Source organism: Phocoena phocoena, chromosome 4, assembly GCF_963924675.1.
Source record: "Phocoena phocoena chromosome 4, mPhoPho1.1, whole genome shotgun sequence".
In the NCBI taxonomy this organism is placed as follows: Eukaryota; Metazoa; Chordata; class Mammalia; order Artiodactyla; family Phocoenidae; genus Phocoena; species Phocoena phocoena.
In genome coordinates this window covers 76,616,957-76,644,590 of record NC_089222.1, presented here as the reverse complement: position 1 = coordinate 76,644,590, position 27,634 = coordinate 76,616,957, and the positions used below count along the sequence as shown (strand labels likewise).

At 44.3% G+C, this 27,634-nt stretch overlaps 1 protein-coding gene across 6 annotated transcripts in view; it reads left to right on the top strand.

Annotated features, from left to right (window-relative positions):
* KALRN (kalirin RhoGEF kinase) overlaps positions 1–27,634 on the top strand; it is a 640,054-nt gene that overhangs the window by 53,462 nt on the left and 558,958 nt on the right. For 3 of the 6 annotated variants that reach the window (XM_065877079.1, XM_065877084.1, XM_065877081.1), the window contains exon 1: positions 11,982–12,048. The exons of the other annotated variants lie outside the window; for them this stretch is intronic. In XM_065877079.1, the coding sequence (XP_065733151.1) occupies positions 11,982–12,048 (67 nt within the window). Of the gene's footprint in view, positions 1–11,981; positions 12,049–27,634 lie in introns of those variants that run through there. 6 annotated transcript variants of the gene reach the window in all.

The following is a 27,634-nucleotide window of genomic DNA, read 5'->3' as shown; positions in this document are numbered from 1 at the left end:
CTGTTTCATGTGGTGTCTGCTGGGAAGGCTGGAAGCTACAAAGTGGCCTCACTTACGTGGACGGCAGTTGGTGTGGGTGGGGCTGGGACTAGCTGGGCTTCTCAGTATGGGTCCTTGGTTCTCCTTAATGTGGTTTTTCCATGTGGCTTGGGCTTCTCACATCCTGGCAGCTAGACTCAAAGAACGGTTTTATTTATTCTTGACTGCATCATCTTAAAATGTCCTTTAAAAAGTTAAGTACAGGGCTTCCCTGGTGGCGCAGTGGTTGAGAGTCCGCCTGCCGATGCAGGGGACACGGGTTCGTGCCCCGGTCCGGGAGGATCCCACATGCCGTGGAGCGGCTGGGCCCGTGAGCCGTGGCTGCTGAGCCTGCGTGTCCGGAGCCTGTGGTCCGCAACGGGAGAGGCCACAACAGTGAGAGGCCCACGTACCGCAAAAAAAAAAAAAAAAGTTAAGTACAGTGCAAGGGTCAAAATTCAAAAGGTGTAAAAAAAAAAAAAAACCAGTGAAAAGTATTCCTTTTCAATACTGTTGTCCACCCCCTGTTCTCCTTAGGTGACTTGAATATCCCTCCAGAGATTAAAAAAAATGCATATAAAAGCCAGTATGTTGAGCTTTGTGTCTCGCTTAGGAAAACCTTCCCACCCTAAGACTGTAAAAGTTTTTCTTCTTGGAATTTTATAGTTGGCTTTTTTACATGGATGTCTTTAACTAGGCTTTCCTGTGTGCATGCTTCGAGGCCAAGACTGATGGACTTTTTTTTTTAAAATTAATTAATTAATTTTTGGATGCATTGGGTCTTCAATGCTGCGTGTGGGCTTTCTCTAGTTGTGGCAAGTGGGGACTACACTGCGGTGTGCGAGCTTCTCGTTGCGGTGGCTCCTCTTGTTGCGGAGCACAGGCTCTAGGCGCGTGGGCTTCAGTAGCTGTGGCACGTGGGCTCAGTAGTTGTGGCTTGTGGGCTCTAGAGTGCAGGCTCAGTAGTTGTGGCACATGGGCTTAGTTGCTCCGTGGCATGTGGGATCTTCCCAGACCAGGGGTCGAACTTGTGTCCCCTGCATTGGCAGGTGGATTCTTAATCACTGCACCACCAGGGAAGGAAAGTCCCAGGGTTGATGGACTTTTAGGGAAGCCAAATCATTGGCGTTTACTACCTGGAAACTCCATCAGGGAACTCCGTAAAGTTTTCCATCTCCTCAGTACTCAGGGTCATCCACATGGTTAATGTGGGCATAGTCAAAGGATTTCTCATAATTGAATCTCTGTTGGAACTTTGCAGCCTGTGTTAGGGCAGAGGGAGGAAGCCAGATAAGCTAGGGCAGTTGGGCAAGTAAGGTATAGGAATCTGTGCCCACCTGAAGGGCAGGTAGAGAGCCGGGGGGGTTGGAGTCATGACTTGTCCCTAACTCAGGACTTCACAAGGGCCACTTGGCTTACAGCTGTCCTCAGTGGCAAAGCTGACATTTTTTAAAAAAAATTCTTTTTGTTGCAATGGTAAATGGGAGTGTTTCTTTAATCTCTCTTTCAGATTTTTCATCATTAATGTATACAAATGCAAGAGATATCTGTGCATTAATTTTGTATCCTGCAACTTTACCAAATTCATTGATTAGCCCTAGTAGTTTTCTGGTGGCATCTTTAGGATTCTCTGTGTATAGTATCATGTCATCTGCAAACAGTGACAGTTTGACTTCTTCTTTTCCAATTTGGATTCCTTTTATTTCTTTTTCTTCTCTGATTGTCGTGGCTAGGACTTCCAAAACTATGTTGAATAATAGTGGTGAGAGTGGACATCCTTGTCTTGTTCCTGATCTTAGAGGAAATGCTTTCATTTCTTCACCATTGAGAATGATGTTTGCTGTGGGTTTGTTGTATATGGCCTTTATTATGTTGAGGTAGGTTCCCTCTATGCCCACTTTCTGGAGAGTTTTTATCATAAATGGGTGTTGAATTTTGTCAAAAGCTTTTTCTGCATCTGTTGAGATGATCATATGGTTTTTATTCTTCAATTTGTTAATATGGTTTATCACATTGATTGATTTACGTATATTGAAGAATCCTTGCATCCCTGGGATAAATCCCACTTGATCATGGTGTATGATCCTTTTAATGTGTTGTTGGATTCTGTTGGCTAGTATTTTGTGGAGGATTTTTGCATCTATATTCATCAGCGATATTGGTCTGTAATTTTCTTTTTTTGTAGTATCTGTGTCTGGTTTTGGTATCAGGGTGATGGTGACCTCATAGAATGAGTTTGGGAGTGTTCCTTCCTCTGCAGTTTTTTGGAAGAGTTTGAGAAGGATGGGTGTTAGCTCTTCTCTAAATGTTTGATAGAAGTTACCTGTGAAGCCATCTGGTCCTGGACTTTTGCTTGTTGGAAGATTTTTAATCACAGTTTCAATTTCATTACTTGTGATTGGTCTGTTCATAGTTTCTATTTCTTCCTGGTTCAGTCTTGGAAGGTTATACCTTTCTAAGAATTTGTCCATTTCTTCCAGGTTGTCCATTTTATTGGCATAGAGTTGCTTGTGGTAGTCTCTTAGGATGCTTTGTATTTCTGCGGTGTCTGTTGTAACGTTTCCTTTTTCATTTCTAATTTTATTGATTTCAGTCCTCTCCCTCTTTTTCTTGATGGGTCTGGCTAATGGTTGATCAATTTGGTTTATCTTCTCAAAGCACCAGCTTTTAGTTTTATTGATCCTTGCTATTGTTTTCTTTGTTTGTATTTCATTTATTTCTGCTCAGATCTTTATGATTTCTTTTCTTCTGCTAACTTTGAGTTTTGTTTGTTCTTCTTTCTCTAGTTCCTTTAGGTGTAAGGTTAGATTGTTTATTTGAGATTATTTTTTTTGTTTCTTGAGGTAGGCTTATATAGCTATAAACTTCCCTCTTAGAACTGCTTTTGCTGCTTCCCATGGGTTTTTGATTGTCATGTTTCATTGCCATTTGTCTCTAGGTATTCTTTGATTTCCTCTTTGATTTCTTCAGTGATCTCTTGGTTATTTAGTAGTGTAATGTTTAGCCTCCATGTGTTTGTGTTTTTTACGTTTTTTTCCCCTGTAATTCATTTCTAATCTCATAGTGTTGTGGTCAGAAAAGAGGCTTGATATGATTTCAGTTTTCTTAAATTTACTGAGGCTTGATTTGTGACCCAAGATGTGATCTATCCTGGAGAATGTTCCATGCGCATTTGAGAAGAAAGTGTAATCTGCTGTTTCTGGATGGAATGTACTATAAATATCAATTAAATCTATCTGGTCTATTGTGTCGTTTAAAGCTTGTGTTTCCTTATTACTTTTCTGTTTGGATGATCTGTCCATTGGTGTGAGGTGTTAAAGTCCCCCACTATTATTGTGTTACTGTCGATTTCCTCTTTTATAGCTGTTAGCAGTTGCCTTATGTATTGAGGTGCTCCTATGTTGGGTGCATATATATTTATAATTGTTATATCTTGTTGGATTGATCCCTTGATCATTATGTAGTGTCCTTCCTTGTCTCTTGTAACATTCTTTATTTTAAAGTCTATTTTATCTGATATGAGTATAGCTACTCCAGCTTTCTTTTGATTTCCATTTGCATGGAATATCATTTTCCATCCCCTCACTTTCAGTCTGTATGTGTCCCTAGGTCTGAAGTGGGTGTCTTGTAGGCAGCATATATATGGGTCTTGTTTTTGTATCCATTCAGTGAGCCTGTGTCTTTTGGTTGGAGCATTTAATCCATTCATGTTTAAGGTAATTATTGATATGTATGTTCCTATTACCATTTTCTTAATTGCTATGGGTTTGTTTCTATAGGTCCTTTTCTTCTCTTGTGTTTCCCACTTAGAGAAGTACCTTTAGCATTTGTCATAGAGCTGGTTTGGTGATGCTGAATTTTCTTAGCTTTTGCTTGTCTGTAAAGCTTTTGATTTCTCCATCGAATCTGAATGAGATCCTTGCTGGATAGAGTGATCTTGGTTGTAGATTCTTCCCTTTCATCACTTTAAGTATATCATGCCACTCCCTTCTGGCTTGTGGAGTTCCTGCTGAGAAATCAGCTGTTAACCTTATGGGAGTTCCCTTGTATGTTATTTGTCATTTTTCCCTTGCTGCTTTCAATAATTTTTCTTTGTCTTTATTTTTTGCCAATTTGATTACTGTGTGTCTTGGCGTGTTTCTCCTTGGGTTTATCCTGTATGGGATTCTCTGCACTTCCTGGACTTGGGTGGCTATTTCCTTTCCCATGTTAGGGAAGTTGTCGACTGTAATCTCTTCAAATATTTTATCGGGTCCTTTCTCTCTCTCTTCTCCTTCTGGGACCCCTATAATGTGAATGTTGTTGCATTTAATGTTGTCCCAGATGTCTCTTAGGCTGTCTTCATTTCTTTTCATTCTTTTTTCTTTATTCTGTTCTGTGGCAGTGAATTCCACCATTCTGTCTTCCAGGTCACTTATCCGTTCTTCTGCCTCAGTTATTCTGCTATTGATTCCTTCTAGTGTAGTTTTCATTTCAGTTATTGTATTGTTCACCTCTGTTTGTCTGTTCTTTAATTCTTCTAGGTCTTTGTTAAACATTTCTTGCATCTTCTCGATCTTTGCCTCCATTCTTTTTCCGAGGTCCTGGATCATCTTCACTATCATTATTCTGAATTCTTTTTCTGGAAGGTTGCCTATCTCCACTTCATTTAGTTATTTTTCTGGGGTTTTATCTTGTTCTTTCATCTGGTACATGGCCCTCTGCCTTTTCATCTTGTCTCACTTTCTGTGAATGTGGTTTTTGTTCCACAGGCTGCAGGATTGTAGTTCTTCTTGCTTCTGCTGTCTGATCTCTCTGTTTTTTTTTCTTTTATTGGCTTATCTGTCCACTTATATCCCATGGATTGAGAATTTCAACCTGGCATGAGCTTGTTTTCTATCGTAGGAGAATGCGCTAACTTTATGAGGTGCCTGCTGTGTTAGGTAAGGTACAGTGCTTAGTATTTTATATGTTATTTTGTTTTTTCCTTATGCAGGTTGTTCTGATTTGGTAAGGTCAGCCTTATCTTCATCCAAAAGATGAAGAGACTGAGATTTAGGGAAGTTAAGTCATTTGCCTCAAGTTAGTTAGCTAGAAAAAGGTTTGGGACTTGAGCCTAGTTAGTCTTATTTAGCTCAGGCTCTTTCCTGACATGTAGAAGGCTTCAGATTAACTGGATAAACAGATCATAAAGAGATTAGTTATAGAATTTATGGGAATCAGTTATTTTTAAGAACCATAAGCAGATTTCATTTGCCAGAAAATAAAGTGATCATGGCAATTGATTATTTTCTTTTTAAAAATAAGAGTCAAGGAAGAGAGAATTCAAATTGGCTAGTGTGCAGCTACTCTGGTGCGTGTATGTTAGAGTCGGTGTCAGGGCATTCAGGTGAGTCAAATATTGTGTTTGCCTTATGGAACACGCACAAATTATACATTTTCCAAAAAATAAACGCAATAGTTATGGAAAAAATAGTTTCGTTCAAGATATATGCTAGTCAAAATTTAGTATTTCTTTGATGGTACAGTGGGCTTTTTTTTTTTTTTTTTTTGCAGTAGGCGGGCCTCTCACTGTTGTGGCCTCTCCCGTTGCGGAGCACAGGCTCCGGACGCGCAGGCTCAGCGGCCATGGCTCACGGGCCCAGCCGCTCCGTGGCATGTGGGATCTTCCCGGACGGGGGTACGAACCCGTGTCCCCTGCATCGGCAGGCGGACTCTCAACCACTGCGCCACCAGGGAAGCCCAGTGGGCTCATTTTGATCCTGTTGAACTTCACATTCATTATTATCAACTGCAGTCATAGTCTGGTGCCTGATTTTCCTGGGCAGATATGCTGAGGGGGGCTGTTTGGAAAAGCTGTCGGAGGAGATGGAGAAGGTGTGGGATGAAGAGAATTCTCCACAGTAGGGCTTCCCACAGGCTGAGTGAGGCATGAGGTTTCAGCTGTGGTGACTGACAAAGTACGTTTTCCTGCTTCTGAGTTGGTGTGCTGTGGGAATTGAGCGATGGGAGGAACAGTTAGTAAGAGAAGCCAAACATCAGAGGAGTGAACGGCCCCCAGACTTGATGGCCCTTAGGTCACTGAGGCACACCGCCTCCTTTGATGGGTGAAGAAGCTGCTGTTAGTAGAGGCAAGAGGGAAACGCCCCTCACTGGCTGTGAAGGAAACAGGAGGCAATCATGAGCTCTCTGGATTGCTGGGCCTCTTTGGTCAGGTGCCGAGTTGTCCGCTCTAACTATTTATTGTTTTATTTTTTCTTCAAGAACTACTTTAAATTTAGGTATTTGGAGAGGGCAGCCAACCATGTTGTGGGTAGGAAGTGGGAGATCAGGGGAGCGAGCGAGGAAGGCAGAGGAGGCAACAGGTCCCTTGAGTTGCCTTCAGCAGGTCAGCTGACAGGCAAGCGCCCATGGAGCTTAAGGAAGAGAGTCATGGACCCTCCATCTTGCCCCCAGCATGCCCCACCCCCACTGCTCATCTGAGGCCAGGACTTCTGCTCCCCTTCCTTTTTTTTTTAATGGTTGAATAAATTTACTTGTCATTCCAGATCATAATTTGCACAAATTAAGCTCTTTGACTTAAGAATATGTATATATATATGTGTGTGTGTGCAAAAATCCTCAAAATAAAATGTTAACTTAGCACTCCTGGTGATGGTATAAATATGCCATACTATTTTTTTTTACATTTCCCTTTTTTAAAAAAATTGATGTATAGTTGACATACAATACTATATTAGTTTCAGGTGTACAGCTTAATGATTTGTATATATTGTTAAATGATCACCACAGTAAGTCTAGTTAACATCTGTCACCATACATAGTTACGGATTTTTTTTCCTTAGATGGGAACTTTTAAGATCTATTCTCTTAGCAACTTTCAAATGTACAATACAGTGTTATTAACTGTAGTCACCATGCTGTACATTACATCCTCAGGACTCATGTATTTTATAACTGGAAGTTTGTACCATTTGACCCGCTTCACCCACCCTCCACTGCCCACCTGTGGCAACCACTGATCTGTTCTCTGTATCTATGAGCCTGGTTTTGTTTTCGGTCTTTGTTTTCCTTCCTTTGACCTAAGACAATATTTTTGCCAAAATATAAATATTCCCTGAGGGTCTGAGTATTAAGCTCTCATCGTGGAAACCTTACAGGGGATGAGTTTATCACCATACTTTTCACAGGCCCAGGATGGGTGAGCTTTGAAAAGGCATGACAAGAGGGGAAGGCTCTAGCTCTTGGGGCCCAGGCTGGGGGCGTTGGGTGGCGTGCTGTGGTTGGAGACTCAGGGCGACAGAGGGGGTTCTGGCGGTTGGTGGGCGAGGAATAAATGCTCAGGCGAGGGGTCGGAGAGAGACTGCATTTCCCCTACTTAGCAATTTGGTTTAGAGCCCGGTGTGGTGATGGGTCGTGTGGCATCTCCAGGCTACCCCCGCCAAGGGAGAGTTAAAGATCCCAGTGGAGGTCAGAGGTGAACAGGGATGAAAGCAACACAAAAGTAGGACAAGGCAGGCTAATTAGCTTCCGCCTTCCCCTCCTGCCGCCTGGCCTGATATTTGAGGTGACATTTAAAGCCACTGTACAGATGAATGCTTTCTGGAGCCTGTGGAGAGATGAGCCTGATTCTCAGCCTCCTGGCTGGCAGCTCCTCAGCCTCTCCGTCTGGGGCCCTCTATTGGGCCTTGAGGGCAGGCGGGACATCCCTTTACCTTCCAGGAGACTCTTCTAATTCTGGACTCAGAATCCTCCTCCCTACTGGACTCCTAGGATGTGTGGGAAATGAGGTGCACTCTAGAATTCAACCAAAATAGTTCAGTGAAGTAAGAGAGAAGAGCAGGGACAGAAGCAGATAGATCACCGTTTCAGACTCATCTGGGGAACTTGTTAAAAATGCAGGCCTTGGGGAGTGAGGCCTAGTTATCTGCATGGATAACCAACCCTCTAAGGTTATTCTGCTGCCTATTAAACTTTGAGAACCTCTGAGATAGAAGATGAACGAGGTTAGCTGGAAAAGGCCTCTTGGGAGAAGTGGACTTGAATTTCAGAGTGACAGGTGATACCTGTCTTAGGTGCTGGCCTCAGGTGTGGACCTAGGGAACCTGTTCACCTGGGGACACCAGGCTTTCACAGGAGAGACTGGCCGGTGTCCATCCCATCCATGGGTGGCGTCACTGAGACTATGTTGCCACAGGGCTGCACTTCACCACTTGGGTGCTAATCGCCAAGGGGCAGAAGTGGTGTGGGAGGTGGCTGAGGCTGTTGTCTGCTGGAGTGTGATACATATTGCAACTGAAGCACAGCTTGTAGGCCAAAATGGCAGCCTGGTGGAGCCCACTTGCATGGGCGGGGCAGCGAGGGACAGGGATAGTCTTCCCTCCGCTCTGCAGACTAGCAACTGTACCACCTCCCTTGTGGCCTTCCCTGGTCAGGTAGCCCTGTGTGTCCGAGAAGCTGGCCAGTGCCTCTGCGGGAACAGTGCCTTTGCCCCGGGAGATGAGTGGGAAAGCTTTGGGACATGATTGCTTCTCTCCTGCCTCTGTGCTGCTTGCCTTCTGCGCCATACACTTGTGCTGGCTTTATCTGATCGGGAACACAGTGTTTCCACATTGGGGCGGGCGGAGAGAGGGAGAAAGAACAGTGCCAAGTAAGAAGAAGGAACAGCGAAGAGAAGGGAACACATCTATGTTGTGACACCGAGTAACCGGTGATCATCCAGGTGGGCATCAGCCCTCTGGAATGGACGGGCTGTTGCTGGCCTGGAGATGCTCCTTGTTCCTGAGAACTGGTCCCTGTAGCCAGCCAGGTGGGTTGGAGGAACCATACCAATGGGAATGACCGAGCTTGCTTTGACCATGATGAAAGAAGGAGCTGCTGCAGGAGTATTGTTTAAGACAAAATGACAACAACGACAAAAACCTAATAAAGCCCCCTCCTGGCCGGTGTCCCGTCCATTCTAACTGCACTCCAGGTAAATGGCAACTCTGACAATCTCTTGGAACATTTTATTCAACTTCTGGAGGGGCTGGATTGAAAGCATGGCTTACGAGTCTCTGTGGGAGTTGGAGAAATGAGCATTGGTGGGCTGGGGAGCTCCCAGGAGCCCAGCTCGATGGGTTGAAGCCAGTCTTTAGTACAGTTGCTGGCTGAATGGGTTCATCCTGGCCCCGACCCCACAGCTGATGCTTATGGTCTTAGGTTCACAGTTTGTGGGGGAAGTTCTTGCATCCGTGTTGTTCTTTAACATCTTTATTCTCTTTCTTTGAACATGAGGCTGTGTGGAATGTTTGGCACTTGATTACCAGAAGGAGGGGAACAGGGCCAGCTTCCTTCTCCAGACCCAAGAATGGGATGTGGAATAGTAGAATTAGCCCCATCAGAGTTCACATGGCATCCACACAGTCGCTAGGACTTTCTGCCTCACAGACAGATGCTCTTTCCAAAGCCCATCTCCGTCTAGGTCTCCTCATGGTGGGAGCCATGTGTGCGTCCCTCACATCTCAGATTTCTCCCAAGTTGGGTTAGACAGAACCATCTTTGGCATTTTTATTTGGAGATGCTCTCCCTGGGCAGCCACAAGCCAGGGCCAAAGAAAAAGATGAAAGGCTGTCACTCAGGAAGAGGCCACACGCAGGCCCTCTACTGAGCCTGTGCTGGTGGCATGTCAGCCCTGCCCTGGGCGTCCTGCCCTACTGTGAGGGCCTCCACCTCTCTATGAAAGACCTCACAGTTCCCCAGGGAACAATCCAGAGCCCCAGAAACTCTTCGGGAGGAGACAGATGGCACACATTCCTTCCGCAGCCCAGCCACCTTCTAGGTATTTGACCGTAAGCAAGTGATTTAACCTCTTGGAACATGGGCTTTCCCTTCTGTAGACTGGGGAACGTGAGTCCCATCCTACAGACCTTGCAGGGTGGCTCGGGGGGCCAAGGGAGATGATGGATGTGGAAGTACTGTGTGAGCTAAAACGTACTGGCGACACCTGAATGATGGAGCTTGTTACTCATGAAGGAAGGGGGAAGCTGAGGGTCAGTGCACTTCTCTGTGGAGAGAGAGGAGGAGGGGCGTGCATTCTTGTGTTAACTACACACTGGAGTCTTGTCCATTTAAGGTAATAGTAAAATAATACTACCAGAGCCTGCGAGGTAGCTTCTGGGAAGTGGTGTGTGCTCAGTTCCCAATGCTGCCCTTCCAGAAGGAACCACGGGGCAGCAGTGGAGCAGGGGCAGGGCCAGGCTGGTGGAGACTGTGGCTCTGCTGGCTTTCTCCCTCCCCGACCTAGCTCCTGCCCCAGGACGTGCCTCCTTTTCAGTCTGCGTCTGTCAGAATCTGCAGCCTGTGTCATCCTGGAAGCCTAAGCTCCCAGGAAGAGCTGACGCTGAGGAGGCCTGCTCCTGCCCGCTGCTGTTGGAGACCAGGAAGCCTGGGGTGCCAGTGTTTCCATTAGGACAGTGAGAAGGCGTTGCTGGCATGGCCTGGGCTGAAACAAAAGCGGTGATGAGTATGCATGTGGCTGCCGGGTAGTTTTTAGGCTTGGAGTCCAGAGTTGTTCCAGACCTGGAGGTCCCCTCGGAGTTCCCTTGTTTGAGCAGGACTTCTGGTCACCGTGCGGGTGGCCAGCCCCTGTAAAATGGGTTCCCAGCAAGGCAAGGCCAGGGTGCCCTGTCATCCTTCTACAGGCCTTATGTGGTGCCCAGGAACTGAGGTCCTTGCCGTCCACTCCTCTTCCTGACTTAAAAATGAAAGCGTGTGGGGTGCACGTGCCATTTGCCTCTTCACTCATTCAGTTAGTAAATACTCAAGCACTTGCAAAGTTCAAGATGCTTCAGGGGATGTAACGAAGATCACAGAGCAGATCCTGTCTTCATGGAGTTTGTGGTCAAGTAAAGGAGCAGTCCTGTACAAAGGAGGTCTTACACAAAGGAGGGAGTGAAATGCAGCGTAGAGGGGGAGAAAGACAAGGGAAGGCTACCTGATTCTGTGGAAAAATAGGAGGATTTGGCCACGATGAAGTGGGGGCGTAGGGTGGCCATGCTATGGGCAGGAAGAAAGGAGCACATGCACAGAGGTAGGAAAGCATGGGATGTAAGGAGGTGTGGGAGCTGGAAATCTGGTGAGAGGATGAGGGGTTGGAGGGGAAGGGGGAACGAGCACTTGAGCGCCGCCATTCACCAAGTGCTGGACCAGAAATGTTAGGTCCTTCCTATCCTGGGAGCCTCACAATAGCTTGATGAAGCAAATGCTGTTCTCTCTAGCTTTCAGAGGAGGCGGCTGGGGTTGAAGTAACTTGATCAAGGCTAGGCAACTATTCAGTGGTAGCAGGATTTGAATCCATGACCATGTGACTCCAGAGCCCATGCTGTCTCCACGACAGCAGAGGGTCCACGAAGGGAGATAGGGTCTGTGGCCCTTTTCTGGTCACATGGGTCCTGCACCCTTGGGCAGGAGGTGCCTGTGGTTCCCGAGGAACAAGGCAGTGAGGCTCTGGCTCTTTTGGTCTGGCCTTGGAGTCCAGGGTGGTTGAGCTCCTGGCTTCCCATCCCTGTCCTGTTAGGGAAGCCACTGGCCTCTGGCATGGGAGGCAGGGACAGCCAGGATGGCAGGAGATCCTGGAATGACATTCAAGATACGGCCTTGACTGTGGGTTTTCATTCCCAAGACCACCTCTCTGCTCCCTTCTTTGTGAAGGTGCTCCCTGGCCGCCCTCCCCCGCACCTCTGGTCTCCCTTTGGGCCCATGCAGGCTCAGTCCGCACAAGGCGGCAGTGTTCCGCACTTGTTCCTTTGTTGCTGTGAAACAGGCTCCCGGCACAGTCAGCCTCTGTGTGGGAGGACTGGTGGCTGTCTTCACAGGCAGGCATTTGCTTTGAGCAGGCTGCGCGCGCGAGCCCAGCGTCAAGTAATTCCGGCCTCCTCGAGTCGGCGGTGGTGGGATGAGGCTGTGCTGAGGGGACTGGCTGTGAAGGATGAGTTCAGGGGGGGATGACGGACCGCTTCTGGGACCAGTGGTATCTTTGGTATCTCCGCTTGCTCCGGCTGCTGGATCGAGGTATTCCTGGGGGGGGAAAGAGAGAGAATGAATATGAGTGTGTGTGTGTGTGTGTGTGTGTGTGTGTAAGAGAGAGGGAGATATGCACACACAGAGAGATTTCTGACAGAGAGAGAGATAGAAACAGACACACACACACACACACACACAGAAAAATGCAGTGGAGAAGGGAGCAGAAAGCAAGGAGGGAGAAGAGAGAATGAAACAGCCGAGTAGCCAACCCATGGAAAGTAAAAAAAGGCTGTTTTTCTGGGGACATTTTTTACCCAGCCGGGAATTGGGAGCCCAGGGCCATTTGGGGGGCATGTGTGTATCTGGATCTCATTTCTTGTTGGGTTGATCATCAAGCTGTGTACTGTAGTCAAAGACAAGTTAAGCCCCATCTTTCAGGGTTCTAGATGGAACCCTGAGCAGTGCAGCAAGGAGAATGGTCCCTGAGCAAGAAGCTGGGGGCAGACAGATGCAGGCTCACATCTCGGCTCTGCCACCACCAACTCTGTGACCTTAGGCTGATTTGTGTGATCTATCTAAGCTTGTTTCCCCATCTGTAAAATGGGTGTGGTGAGACCTATCTGCTGGGGTTGTTGTGGAATTCTTAGTTAATTCATACCTGTAAAACATGTAACATAATGTCTGGTGCATAGTAGGTGCTTTGTATGTGTTCATTTCCTCCTTACAATGCCCCTCAGCATCATGGAGCTGTAGCACCTGTCCGGAGGGCAGCTGCCTTTGTGGTTATCTGTAGATAGAGCCAGTACAGAATTTGCAGTTAGTGGAAAGGGAAGGGAAAGTCCATTTTATTCCTCAGGTTAATCTGACCTTAATACATTTTATCATTGAATATTCATGTGATTTAAATCTCCTGGTAATGTGATGCAAATCTAGACATTCTGGTGTAAGGAAAACCCACTGTTAACCTGGTTGAGTAATTGATTCTTTTCTTTCTTTCTTTCTTTCTTTTTTTTTTTTACAATGTTGAGTGTTATTTTTAAAAGCTTTGGCTCCTTTAAGAGGTTTTCGCAAGAATGATGTTAAATCCCTGATGGAAAAGGTGGCCCAGGGGAAGCTCTGCTGCACAGCCCAAGGTGTACTCATCCTCACCTTGAATAGTCGTAGGTGTGCCAGGAGGTCAATACCAGGTGGAAGCAGAGCACTACACATAGCAGGTGAACCAGCGCTGTTATCAGGGAGAAATCAAAGATGGAGGAAGCCAAGCCAGCACATTTGAAAAGCGGTCTCTCACTAGCACTGAGAACAGGCCAGTGGGAGCCCAGACTTGAGATGAGAGTGTTAGGAAGAGAGCCAGAACTTGTTACTGGTGGAGATCATAGACCAAGGGAAGGAGAAGGAGACCAGGTGTGAATCCCCCTTATCTGTGTGAACTTAGGCAAGTTACTTAACCTTTCTGTGCCTCCTTCATTGTAAAAGGGAATGATAATGACAGCAGTAACACCAACTCAGAGGGTTGCTGTAGAGAAAGACTGTAAGCGAAATACTTATCCCAGTGCCTGGAATGAGGAAAGTGCCCCTTAAATGTTAATTTTCTTTACCGAGATAGTTAATTCTCACTGTCTGACAGACATATTAGGAAAGACAGGAACATGTGGTATATAATAACCAGGAGTTGAGAAAAGTCCAATTAAGAGTTGTTAGAGCTTAGAGATAATTTATACTTACATAAATTAAAACAAGATTCAAACCAACATATGATGCTAATTGTAAAAAGAAACTAGATGTTAATGTATAAGCTACATTAATAATAATTTGGTCTTATTTTTTTCAAAAATGCTTGAATCCATGAGTTGCAAACTTAGGTTCAAGTTTTGGCTTCATTACTTTCTCGGTGCCCTTGAATAAATGATTTACCCTCAAAATGACCCTCAGTTTGTTAATCTGAAAAATGGGAATGTTAATAATAATACCTATATTATGGAATTTGGGGGAAATTTATTGTGTTAGTGCATGTAAAAGTGTCAGGCATTCTTAGAAATGTCAGGCTAATGAATGTATGGCTTGATTGATTAAACTCTCCCCTTGGATAGCAAACGTTGGTTGCCAGAATGGTGCGTTCTTCCATGCATATTTCTTCACCATGTATGGCTGTATTTGGGAAGTTTATGGTCTTGTATAAACAGTGTTTCTAGGGTTTTCTTTAATGTGAGGCTTTAGACTAGCAGCTTCTGACTGTGTAGGGCCCCTTATTTCCAGGCTTTGGGGGGTTGGGTGTTGATTTATGTTGCCCAGTTCTGGTTAATGGGTATTACACATGTACACGTGTGATGCCCACAGCCACATTCAAGCAGAATCTTAGGATACAGCAACTTCCCTCTAGTAACTAACGTTAGCTAACTTTGTATAGACAGCGGCATGCTTTAATGTGGTGTGCTAAACTGAGCTAGCTCATGGGAAATGCTCAATAAATATTTGTTGAATGAATGGATGAATGATGAACCCGTCCTTCTGCGCAGTGAACAGAATTCTCCTGGATTCGTCTTTAGTGTAACAGAATTTAGTTCCCTTTGTTTTTTTTAGGATTTTATGTCACTTCACCCTTATCGTCATGCCTCGTGTCATTTTGAAAGTAACAGACCTCAGGAAAGTGAGGAGGGAATAAGCAATGAGAAGTGGGAAATGATAAGTGTAGCCCAGGAAATTGAAATAATCAACAAGCTGGGTGCCAGCCTGAGTCATTCTCGTGGCTGTGACTGGGGGATAAATGATCTGTGATTTGACACACCTAGGAAAAGGGAGGAAACATTGGAACACATCATGGAGTGGAAATAAACTTTATGAAGAAATGGCAGTGCATGCTTGGTGATTGCAGATGAATCTTTTGTCTCCCCCATCATTGTTCATTAAGGATAAGGATTTAAGAAAATAAAAGGGGTTGTTTTCTAGGACTTAACTATATGTGAGGATTTATACGATAATGAACTGCCAGGTTGCTCAGACACGATTATTTTGGTGATTTCTTTCATTAATAGCAGGTGCTGTTTTTACAGTGTTTGTTACTGGGCATTTGTCAACTCTGCTGATTGTGTTCTGTGCTTTCAGATGGTGACTGAGGAGGTGGTTCCTATGATGGGGACTGTCCATCAAAAGAAAGGTGCTCATACAGATCTGAAACATGAATGTGTGTATGAGAGATGAGAAGTCACATTGCCTTTTGTTGTTGACTTTTGGTATATCCATGGGGACCAGACAAGTGAGGTGGGGGTTTACATTTCCTTGTTTACATCTAATTTTTTTTTTTTTGTCATGAAAGGGGAAGAGTGAAAAGACTGATGCTCTTTATTCATAGAGCATCGGGCAGTGTTTCCCAGTGTGTGGGAACGACCACCACTGGTAGCACATGAAACGATTTCAGGCAGTTTACAGGTATTGCTGGACGTTTTCTTGCTGGTCACTGCCTGGCACTGTCTGGAGGACACCCTGTTTTGTCCAGTGTCTGCTTCTGCTGTGCTGTCCACCCCCTGCCCACACCCCATCCAGTGCAAGCCCTCCTTAGCCCCACCCATCCCTCAGATCTCCCCTCATTCCCACCTGTAGTCTCCCTTTTACCTTCTCACCAGCCCTACCTGGGCCTCACATTCTGCCCTGCCTTCATCTCTGGCCCCAGATGTTTGCCTCCTCCATCACCCCTGGTCCCTCAGTCCTCTCTGTCCCTAGAGTTCCTTTAAAGGCACAGCCCCATGCCGCCTGTAACCCCATTCCACGACATTCTCTGTTATTCCCTAACCCATCGCCAAGACTTCATTCCTTCTCACCGCTATGCCTAGGCCAACTTGGCCTCATGGATCCTGGGTCTCTCCCTGGGCCAGCCCATCCCTGATTTCTAACTCTGAGTGCTTTTTCCTCTCAGGAGCCACTGTCTTTTCTTCTCTTGCTCCTGCCTTTTTATGTTACCTTGCCATTACCCCCAGTCTACTAGTTTCTTTTAAAACCAAAGTTAAGTAAAAGATGGAATTGATTTAAAATGATATCAAGGAAATAACTGTAGGAGTTATGGGGATATGGTGAGATGGCGATAGAAGTACAAAAATGACTGGGATGTGGAAAACTTAAGTGATATGTTGAATTTACATTATTGGCTTTAATTTCTTCTTGCTGCTTCGTCTACATTCCTGTACCTACCACAAAGTGTTTTGGATTCTGGGCCAGAAACCGTCTGGTTCTCATCCCTGGACATATACTAGAATCATCTGGGAGCTCTTAGAAAGCATGATACCCAGCTTCTCCCTTCCCACCCCCCAACCCAAGCCCCCCAGCCAACTAAATTAGAGTCCTTGGAAAGGAGGCTGGACATTGGCATTTTTAAGGAGTTCTGCAGGTGATTCTAATGACAGCCACAATTGAGAACTGCTCATTGTCATGCTTTCATATGGAGACCAGAGAGTAAAGGCAAAAATGACTCTTCAGCAAAATAACAAAACAAATGAGAAAAGCAGTCACTAAATGAGAGTAGTAAATGTAGGCATAAACATAGGAATGTACTAAGGAACAACATTTAAAAGAATGCAATCCTTTGGATATAATTCATGCAGGTTTCTTCAGAAATTTCAGCTCTAACCATTTTCTATCACTACCTAACTAAATCTTTTTTTTTAATTAAAAATTTTTTTGTTTTTAATTTTTATTTTATATTGGAGTATAGTTGATTAACAATGTTGTGTTAGTTTCAGGTGTACAGCAGGGTGATTCAGTTATACATATACATGTATCTATTCTTTTTCAAATTCTTTTCCCATTTTGGTTATTACAGAGGACTGAGCAGAGTTCCCTGTGCTATACAGTAGGTCCTTGTTGGTTATCTGTTTTAAATATATCAGTGTGTACATCTCAGTCCCAAACTCCCAATCTATCCCGCCCACCCTTCCCCCACCCCGGTAACCATAAGTTCGTTCTCAAAGCCTGTGCGCCTGTTTCTGTTTTGTAAATAAGTTCGTTTGTATCGTTTTTTTTAGATTCCGCATATAAGCGATATCATATGATATTGTCTTTCTAAATCTTGACTTTCTTTCATATTCCTGGGAAAAAAAATTTACCTGTGCCCCAGGATGTTGTCTGGTCTCAGCCTGCCTTGGGTTTGCCACTCTCTGTTCTGGCTGCCTAGGGTTCTGGATTTTGGGATGGTGGTTTGTCACTGCAGATGTCAACAACCTTTCATTACGTGGTTAGAGTAACTTCAGTAGGTGGGCACTGCCCATACTCAGCTATAACTAGAGAAAGAAAAATCCCTTTCTCCCTTCTGGGTAGATGGTCAGTGAGGACAGTAACTTTCCTCAAGCCTCCATGGTGTTGGGCTCTTCTTCGGCTGGGAATTTACTTGTCTTTCTCACTAAAGCTCCCTCTCCCTGCGTGGCCATTCTCTGTTGCCTCAGTCTTCAAATCTACCAAACATTCTATCCAAGCATTGACTCTGCCCAGGTGCAGTGCCCAGGCAGCTGGCCCTCACGGCCGTGGCTCTCAGAGCACCCTGATCTGTGGTCTTGTCCTTCCTGTGCCTGCAGCCCACTTGCTGGCCCCTGGTTTCCCATCACTGACGGATGCCCTGTCTTTGGCTTGCTTGCTGCTCATTTATCCGCCCAGCACTGGCCACTGGCTGGCTCAGAGTTGGTGTCTTTGCTTAGTCCGTTCCTAGGCTGCCTTGGACTCTGGATACCCACCTTGGTTTGACTTGTCCTCTTCTTGTTACCTGTTGCATATATGTGCCCAGCATGATATGTAGCTTCTTTGTGCCAACCTTTATGACTTGTTCCTCCCTTTCTGTGGCTGGCGGGGAAAAGAAAAGCACAGCATGTGTATGAAAAACACATAGACTGGTTCTCCTGTGCTGGGAATTTTCTAATAAGAGTAGGTTTGGTTGTAATCACCTTCCCATTTGAGCTGAATATTCATACAATACATAAAGAAGTTACTTTAACTTAGCTTTTACATCACAAATAGATATCTCTTATTCAGTTGGCTTCTGGCACAAAACCACTTTCCTAAAGGGACCTGGCCTTTTGTTCGATAAGCATTTTCAATATAGCACCCCTTGAAACACCATCTCAGGACAATTCCGCATTGCCCCATACCAGAACCTCCCCAGCAACCTTCCTATTTTCCTGTGCTTCCACTTGAAATGCCCGAAGCTTCCTCCTCTTACAGTTAACCCACATCCTTCCCCTTCCAAACCACATAGCCCCTATGTCCTCCAGAAAAAGCTCCCACAATCAATCATACCTGGTTCTGTTCACAGACACGTAGGCACTTAGGTACAGGCCAGCGTTCTGCGATTCACGATGTGCTCCTGTGGGTGGTAAAAGGACACACCTCATGGGGTGGTTGTGAGCCTTGAAGAAGTTAATATGTGTGGCTGGTGCCTGGTGTGAATAAGTGCCTCAGTAAAAGCATGCTCTCCTCCCAGATTTCGGTTGCTTTTAGGAGCTTCGTTGCTTCTGGGGGGTCCTTCTCTTTCATTGTGAGTAGAGCTTCTCTGAGGGCAGGTCCTTGTCTCCCTATCCCTTTGTATTCTCACCCAGACACCGAGTTCAAGGTTGTATCCTATTAGGAAACTGCATAAACAGGGCTAACAGAGTATCTGAACTCCCCAGGGAACTCAGAGACAGTGCTGGTTATCCTGGAATTGTCAAGGGGGGTGTGGGGGAGAGAACTGTAATGATTTGACAGTTCCAATATCTTATCCCCCTTGGTCCTCACTTTGTCTCTGTGAGAGAAGTTACTTTAGTTCTCATTTGACAGGTAGGAAACCGGCTTGTAGAGGTTAAAGAATTTGCTATAGTCACAGAGCTACTAAGAGGAGGATCGAGATCCAGGACCCCTGACTCTCATCTGGGATGAGTTCTCTCCTCTACCTGTTCTTGTACTGGTGGGTGGACCCCCATCTTTCTCTCTCTCTGGCACATGTGTTGAACTGGGGTGTCTGCCCACCTTCCCTGTCAGCAGAGAGTATCACTGGGATGCGATGTCTGTGGTGTGAGATCACTAGACAAGATATATCTAGGCCAAGTCCTGGGGGAAGGACACCGATAGCTGTGCTGTGAGGTCCCGGTGTGGTGTTTCTACCCAATGAGGAGGAGGTGACTGTGAGGGGAGAACAGTAAAACAGCACTTTCTGGGTGTGGCATGGCCTCCCAGCGCCTGTTCTTCTGTTGTGACATTTTAGTGATGGCTCAGAGCTGAGAGGCAGTGGGGGTAGCTGTGTGTCTGGATGGTCAGAAAGCTACCTGTGGGTTCCCAGTGTAGGTGATGGGTTTGTTCTTCACCTTGTGGATGGAGGTGGTATATCGCCAAAGTAATTGTCAAAACAATAAATAGTAGTGTTATTATTAGTGGCAGTAGTAATACTGTCTACTAAGGGCTCCAGGTATAGCAGGGAGTGTTTAGGGGTAGGAAGTAGGATTCCTGCCCTCAGGAAACTTACAGTTCAAACTCCTGAAAGGTCAAGAACCAGCGGTAACTTCTCTGAGTCTCTGTTGGCCATTCTGGATTACTTATAAGAAGGATCCTTTCTAGCTGTAATGTTCCATGGTTCTATGTAGACAATACCTGTAATGCCTGCAAAATAATACACCTACAACACCTATAATATATCTGTGATTTCACAAGGTGTTTCATGTTGAATTGCTAAATGAGTGCTATGCATTCACAAGGGAGAGAAATAGTTGGGTCTGTCTGAAGGAAAGAGGAAATGTTCACTCCTTCAACAAGTATCTTCTGAGGACCTACTATAGGCTGTGCTGTATTCAAGGGCCTAGGAATACAAGGCTGAAGATGACGGCATTCTTGTCTTCATGAAGCTTTAGGATTTAGCAGGGGAAATAGACACTAAGAAATAACACAGTAAATAATACAATGGCAGGTAGATTAAAAAGGAGAGAACTGACTTAAGCTTTAGTAGTACTTAATGATAAGGATGGAAGACAGAGAGTACAGACTGCCAGGAACATCTGTGTGGTAAGAGTTAAATTTGGAAAGATAGGTTGGGGTCACCTTGTGAAGATTCTTGCTTGCATATCAGGTTAAAGGCAAATAATGGCAGAGCAGTAACATTTAACTGTTTAAAAATGTATTGAACAATTTCCATGTACTCGGCAGTAGACCAGGTGCTGGGAATGCAAAGAAGTATAACATGGCATAACAAAATGCCCACCTCCTTCATGCAACTGAAGTATGTCTATGTTTCTAGAGAGTTAGGGTAGGAGATGCACGGTTTTGAGTCATCTGCCCCCAGGATGATAGTGAAATTGATATTAGCTCAGGAAAGAGTATAGAGGAAAATTTAGATTGGTTTTGGAAAGTGTGGACTTGGGGAGACAGCATCAAAGGGGTGAGAAGAGTATTCCTAAGGATAGGAGGAAGCCAGTATACAAGAAACTCCTGGGAGTAGAGGAGAAGGGACAGTTAGGGGTCCCCATCTGCAGGGAGATGGGCAATGTGAGGAGTTTGGTGACTGCTCACAGCATTGCTTCGGCAGCCGTTATGAAGAGAAACCAGATTGTGATGGGAGGAGGTGGTGACGACGAGGCAGCAGCAAGCACATATTCTTTGAGAAATATGTCAGAAAATGCAAGGTAAAAATAGAATGGTGGTTGATGGGGCAGTAGGGTCAAGTGATAGTTTTGTTGAGGAAGGGAGGCTTGAATGTGTTTGAGGCTGGGAGAGGGTGCCAGTGACAGAGAGTAGTTTGAAAATGATGAGTAGAAATGGATCTATTAATCCATTCAAGAAATACTCATTGAGCATCGACGGTGCTCCAGGCACTGTGCTATTTGCTGGGGATACAGCATGAATAAGGCATGAAATCTTCATGAAGTTTACATTCTAGTGAGTGAGGCAGACAATACATGAGTCAAGCAACAGTTGAATTTAGAAGAAGAGCTTGTGATAAATGCTGTAAAGTGTGGCAATGACCTGGAGGAGGTAGGAGTGGGTTGGCTAAGGAGTGCAGATGGAAGTGGAAGACTGGAGGAGGGAGAATGCTTCCTCTGCTGGGAGAGAGGAAGAAGGGGGTGCTTAGAGAGCTATTTTTAAGTAGGAAAAAGGAAATGAGGAAATGCAGTTCAGATGGCCTTGATATTCTTAGCAAAAGAGGAGGCAATGTCATGGGCTGAGACTGGAGAGGTGGGTAGTTCAAGACTTTGGATAGGTTCTTACCTGCTTCATTCAAGCCTCCAACAGTGCTGTGTGTAGGAGGTGTTATTCTCATTGTATAGGTGAAGTAGCTGAGGGGACTCAGAGGGACCTACAACTAGAAAATATAGGGGCAAGGAGTAGGTCTGTCACCTGGTTACTCAGCCATTGGATAGCTCAGAGGGGACTGCTAATGAGTGGAGCCTGTCAGTGCCATCAAGAGATCAGTCCCTGCTCCCCCCTCTTATACAAAATCCTATACTGTGCCCTGGGGGAGATCATTGGAGAGGAGATGACACCTGTGCAGGGTCTGTGTTAAAAATTGATAAATCAAGTCATCAGCATGTACTTACTATTATTAAGCGCACTGTCCTTGTGAGTATTTGGATTTTTAAGGATTTGGATAGAGCAAGGGAAAAGGGCATTCGGAGTAAGAGAAAATGCAATGCAAACACTCTAGTGATTCAGGCAAAAGGTGTAATCAGAGAAGGCTGTGTCTTTATCAGATAAAAAGTGAATTTACTGGTTCAAGAGATGGTATTGGGTCAAATAAGATCAGTGGTGAGTAGGAAAAGGTTTTTATTTCTCATTCTCTTTGCCTCCATAATTGTACGCCGAGCAAAAGAAAAAAGAGACAGAGTTGGAAGAGACCTCTCATTTAAGAGATGAGGAAACTGAGCCCAAAGAGATGATTTCGCTTTCTAAAGTCATACCGTTAGTGGTTGGCTGAGCCTGCATTTGAAGCAAGGACACAAAAACTTCTAGTTGAGGCCTCTTTTCATTATATTCCCTGTGGTTTCAACTCAATTCTGCCCCTTTTGACATGCTTAGCAGCCCCGATAGAATTATTGTATGTGGAAGGATGGGCAGACTGGGGAATATATGGGTTTGAGGGGTGTCTAGTTTGGATTAGGCTTTTTAAGGCTGTAGGGAAAATTTCTAAGAAGCCCCCAAAGCAGAATTGTCTTTCTCTATCCTCCCTTGTTATTATCATGAAAAATAAGCTGAGTGGAGTTGGAAGTGGCACCTCCTGGCTCTCCCTGTCTACTGCAGAATCACGCTCTAAAGAACTCAGCCCTGAGCAAAAGCAGAGGAGTGTCTTCCTTATAAACCCAGGCTAGGAGGAAGAACTGGCATGGGGCTTTTAATCTGCATTCATGCCAAATGAAATCTGTTAGATGGGATAATGAGCTCCATATTTTATAGACTATTTTAAGCCTGTCTCAAAATAAAGTACAGGGCTAGGGGTGGAGGAAGGACGTAAGTCTTGGAGAAAAAAATGCCATGACTTACTCATCAGTGTTTTCATTTTAATGATCCCAACCCCAGTACAAGCCCCTCAGTGACACTGTAATGGAAACCACATTTTTTTTTCCTTCTGGAAGTTTCAGGATGAACACCGCCAAATACTTCAAGGCCTAATTAAGGTTACAAACTCCTATCCCCAGTAATACACAGACCTTTCACCCCAGGGGGCTCAGCTAGAGACAGTGTGGTTGGAAAGCAGTTGAAATTATAGACACTTCTTCCGCCAATCTCTGGCTCACCACAGCTTCTTTTCTGTGCCTTCCCCCCGTCCCTCCTCCCTCTCCTTCCTCTTAACTGCTGCCTCATCCCTGGGAAGGACTAAACCAACATGTAAGTAAATAAGAACCCCAGTGTTGACTCTTTCCCTGCCACAAGGAGAGAATCTCAGGCAAATGCTGCTGTATCTGCAGGAGGCTGGACAGGGCTGGCAGATGCAGGACATATGTGGCAGCCAAGGGAGCCTGCCAATAGTGTAGGGTACTGGGAGGGGGGTGGTGCATGTGTCATCAGTAGGTGTGGGAGGAGGTGGGGAATATTCTGCACATTACAGGCTGGAAAATCCACCTCATAGGAAGGTTTTGAGGACCCAAGAGAAACACGGTGGCCCCTTCTCCTGTGTTTGGACATGATGAGTTGAGAGCTCTCTCAGTTTGCATCTCCTTTGCCTTGGCAAGCTTTCTGAATCTACATAGATCAAAGTTAAGAAACTTGGCATGGCCAACCCGTTTATGTGGGCTTATTTTTCTCCCCCTCTTAACCACATCTTGAACACCTGGAATACATAAGATAGTGGGAAACTTTAGTGCATGTATACAAACTCTCTCTCTGGCCAATTTCAGTCCCACCTTATCCACGTAGGAAAGGCTCTGGTTAGCACAAGGAACAAAGGAAGGACTAAGATTTGTGCCCTCTGGCTGCTTTGGTCCCATACTCTGCCCTTGATAGTGGTGATTCTGGGATAGAGCATGATGAGACCCAACTAGGTACTTTGCTTGTCTCTTTATAGATCATATCACAGCTCCCTTTCTCTTCTCACTACCCCATCACCAAAGGGCAAATAGTCATTTTCATAATATTACCTTCAGAAGATGTATTAATGTGAGCACATTCTCCATTCATCTAACACGTATTAAATACCTCTCTGAGCCTCAGCTTCCTCATTGGAAGAACTAGGGTCATATCTATCTGTGGTCATCATAAGAGCCATTCACTAAATATTTCCAGCTCTACACCTTCCAGGCACATGATAAAATTGCACTTCCCTATACCTTTGGTCGTGTGACTTGCTTTGGCCAATGAAATGCGAGCAGAGTCAGATGTTTCATTTCCATATGGAAGCTTTAAAAAGTAAAATACTGTTTACCTTATTCTCCCAGTGTTTCATCAATTATAGGAGCTGTGTTGGGTTTTAAAGGCTCCAGCAGCCTGGGACCGTGAGTGACTATGAGCATAGTCCTCTGCTGAACCATTTTGAAGATGTAGTATGAGCAAGAAATACTTATTTTTTTCTGTAAAGCTACTGAGATTTTGAGGTGGTTTGTATCCATAGTCTACCAAGCCTGTATTGACTGATATGTACTACCTTTTAAGACTTTGTGGGGAATTACACAAAATTGAAATCTATATGTTGTGCGTGCCAATAGTAGGCATTCAGTAAATGGTGGATACTTTATTCTCACTATCAATATCATTTAGGATGCATTTGGCTACAGGTAACTGAAACTAAACTCAAAATGACTTAAAGAATAAATAATTCTCCTCCTTTCTTCCTACTTCTTTTCGTGCTTCTTAACAAGAAGTTCAGAAGTTGGGCCATTAAATCAGAGGCTCAGTATAACCAGATTCTCTCTTATTTAGTCTGCTTGGGTTCATTAGATTTCTGACATCTACAGGTTGTTGCAATTCATCAGTTTTGGAAAATTCTCACCCATTATCTTTGTTCTTTCCCTTCTCTCTTTTTGAGTTACCAATTGATTAAAATGAAAATTTCTTGAATTTGAATCCATTTTGAAAGTGATTGAAATTGAAATTTCTCACTGTATGTTCTATATTTCTTATCATTCTGTATTTTTCACAATTTTTTTTTTTTTGCGGTACGCGGGCCTCTCACTGTTGTGGCCTCTCCTGTTGCAGAGCACAGCCTCTGGATGCGCAGGCTCAGTGGCCATGGCTCACGGGCCCAGCCGCTCCGCGGTATGTGGGACCTTCCCAGACTGGGGCATGAACCCGTGTCCCCTGCATCGGCAGGTGGACTCTCAACCGCTGCGCCACCAGGGAAGCCTCACAATTTTGTCTCTCCATGATGCATCCTAGTTTCCTCTGATTTCTCTTCCAGTTTATTTTTTTCTTTATCAAAAAAATTTTTTTAATTGAAATATAGTTGATTTACAGTGTTGTGTTAGTTTCAGGTGCACAGCAAGGTGATTATATATATAATCATATATATATGATTCTATTTTTTTTGACTGTGCCATGCGGCATACAGGATCTTAGTTCCCCAACCAGGAATTGAACCCATGCACCCTGCAGTGGAAGCACGGAGTCTTAATCACTGGACCACCAGGGAAGTCCCTGGATTGTTTTCCATTATAGGTATTACAAGATTTTGAGTATAGTTCCCTGTGCTATACAGTAAATTCTTGTTGGTTATCTACTCCGTATATACTATGGAATAGAGTATATTTTAATCTCAAACTCCTAATTTATCCCTCCCCCCCTTCCCCTTTGGTAACCATATGTTTGTTTCCTACATCTGTGATCTATGTCTGTTTTGTAAATAAGTTCATTTGTATTATTTTTTTAGATTCCACATATAATCAATGTCATATGATATTTGTCTGTCTTCTAGTTTATTAATTCTCTATTCAGCTGTGTCTAATCTGCAATTAAATTTGTTCATTGACTTTTTAAAAAATTTCTATTGGCGTATAGCTGATTTACAGTGTTGTGTTAGTTTCAGGTGTACAGCAAAGTAAATCAGTTATACGTATACATATATCCACTCTTTTTTTTTAAGATTCTTTTCCCATGCGTAGGCCATTACAGAGTATTGAGTGGAGTTCCCTGTGCTATACAGCAGGTTATTATTAGTTATCTATTTTATATATAGTAGTGTGTATATGTCAGTCCCTATCTCCCAATTTATCCCTTCCCCCGCTCATCCCCGGTAACCATAGTTTGTTTTCTACATCCATGACTCTACTTCTGTTTCGTAAATAAGTTCATTTGTACCCCCTTTATTTTTTTAGATTCCACATATAAGCAATATCATATGATATTTGTCTTTCTGTGTCTGACTTACTTCACTCAACATGACAATCCCTAGGTCCATCCATGTTGCGTTCATTGACCTCTTAATTTCAGGTATTATATTTTTCAGTGCTAAAATCTCTACTTAATTCTTTTTCAAATCACTTTTAAAAAAGTTTTCAGTTTAATAAAAAATCTTTTAAGCTTGTCTTTTATTTCTTTGAACATAGTAGGTGTATTTACTTTATCGTCTCTATTTTATAATTCCAATATCTGAAGTCTTTGTGGGTCTGTTTCTGTAGTCTGCTGTTTCTGATGGGTCTTGCTCATAGTGTCTTTTTCCTTGTGTTATCTTTGATTATTTCATGGTCATTATTTTTGAAAAAGGTTTTATGAGAGTAATTTGAAGCCTAGAATGATAACTTTCTCCTGCAATGATCATTTTCTTTTGCTGGACTCCTAGGGATACTACTAGTTCAGTTCCACCTGAACCCAAGTTGAATGCTTGAGGTTCCTTGGACCCAGACTACAGGCAGCTGTGTTTCAAGTTTTCATGAGAGCTGGCTTGTTTCTAGACTTCCTTTACCTTGAAGGAGAAGCCCTCCCTCTGGGGAAAGCCCAGCTTAGTGTGGGGTATTATTTATCAGAGTTCCTTCATTGGGCTGGCTCTGAACTTGGATTTCTGCTCCCGTTGCCGGTCCTGGCTGTGAAAAGCACAGCTTGGTTTTGCCACTATTTCTTACAGATTGCCAGATGCTCTCAGGGCAAAAGTTGCTTTGTGTTTTGAGCCAACTTCTTTGGATTCTCACCTTCTTCAAGGTTTTGGCCTAGCTACTTAGCTCTTTAATGCTTTTAAGAAGATTAAGAAAAACCCCCACAAACTTTCTTCACTGGGAGGGTTGGTTCTAATTGCCCAACCAGCTGTTACAAGAAATGAAGCTCCCAGGACCCTATTTCTCTCCACCCTTCCATTCCTTATAGTCCCAAGATGTCTGTCACAACTTCATATGTCTCATGGAGGACTCACAGCAGCTGAAAGAGGCTGTTTTTCATGCATGTATTCCTAAACAAGCCACCGGAAAGGGGATGCAATTTCCATGATTGGTGTAACAGAATTAACATTTACCTTGTGGGGCTGAAAGTGTCTCTGCTTCCCTGAAGCACACAGATACTTGATTCTTGAACAAAATCTAGGTCGTATAAGCCAGGAAGAAGGGGGTAAATGGCTACTGGGCAGGAAACCAACTCTATCTGTCATACTCTGTGCTCAGCTAGAGTTAAGGATTAAGAAGTGTAGCCATGTTTCTTGCCCTACCTGGGGGCCTATGTGCTCTGAATGATGCAGAAAAATGTAAAGTCAAACCCTAATGGAAAGGATTCGGAAGAGTCGAGGGCATGCTCCTTGAAAACTCACTTTGTAACCTAAAAACTATAAAAATTTGATAGCCTGCTATCAAAATGTAATAATTTTATTTAATCAAAATATTCAAAAACAAAATTCTGTAGTAGAAAGAATGGCCTCATTGGAAATTTATTCACAAAATTTAATCACACTACAAATTACCTTTATAAATGCATATTGCATGAAAACTAATGCATGTCATATGTCCCCACTGGATGAGCTGGGTCTGTCCAGGTGTTTCTGGCAGAAATGGGATGCAGCTTGCAGAAGAAGGCTCATGTTAAGGCTTAAGAATCATCACAGACCTTGGGAACATGGGGATCACTTCCCCAGCAGGGCTGGAGGGCTGTCCTTACTCTAATACGCCTGCCCTTGTTACCTAGGAGCAGAGCTGGAGGGCACAGAGTGAGGTCTCAGGGTACCAAAGACAGCCTTTCCTGCAGGCTGCTTACCCCCTGCCTTTGAGAAACCAGATGGACTCCATATCCTCTC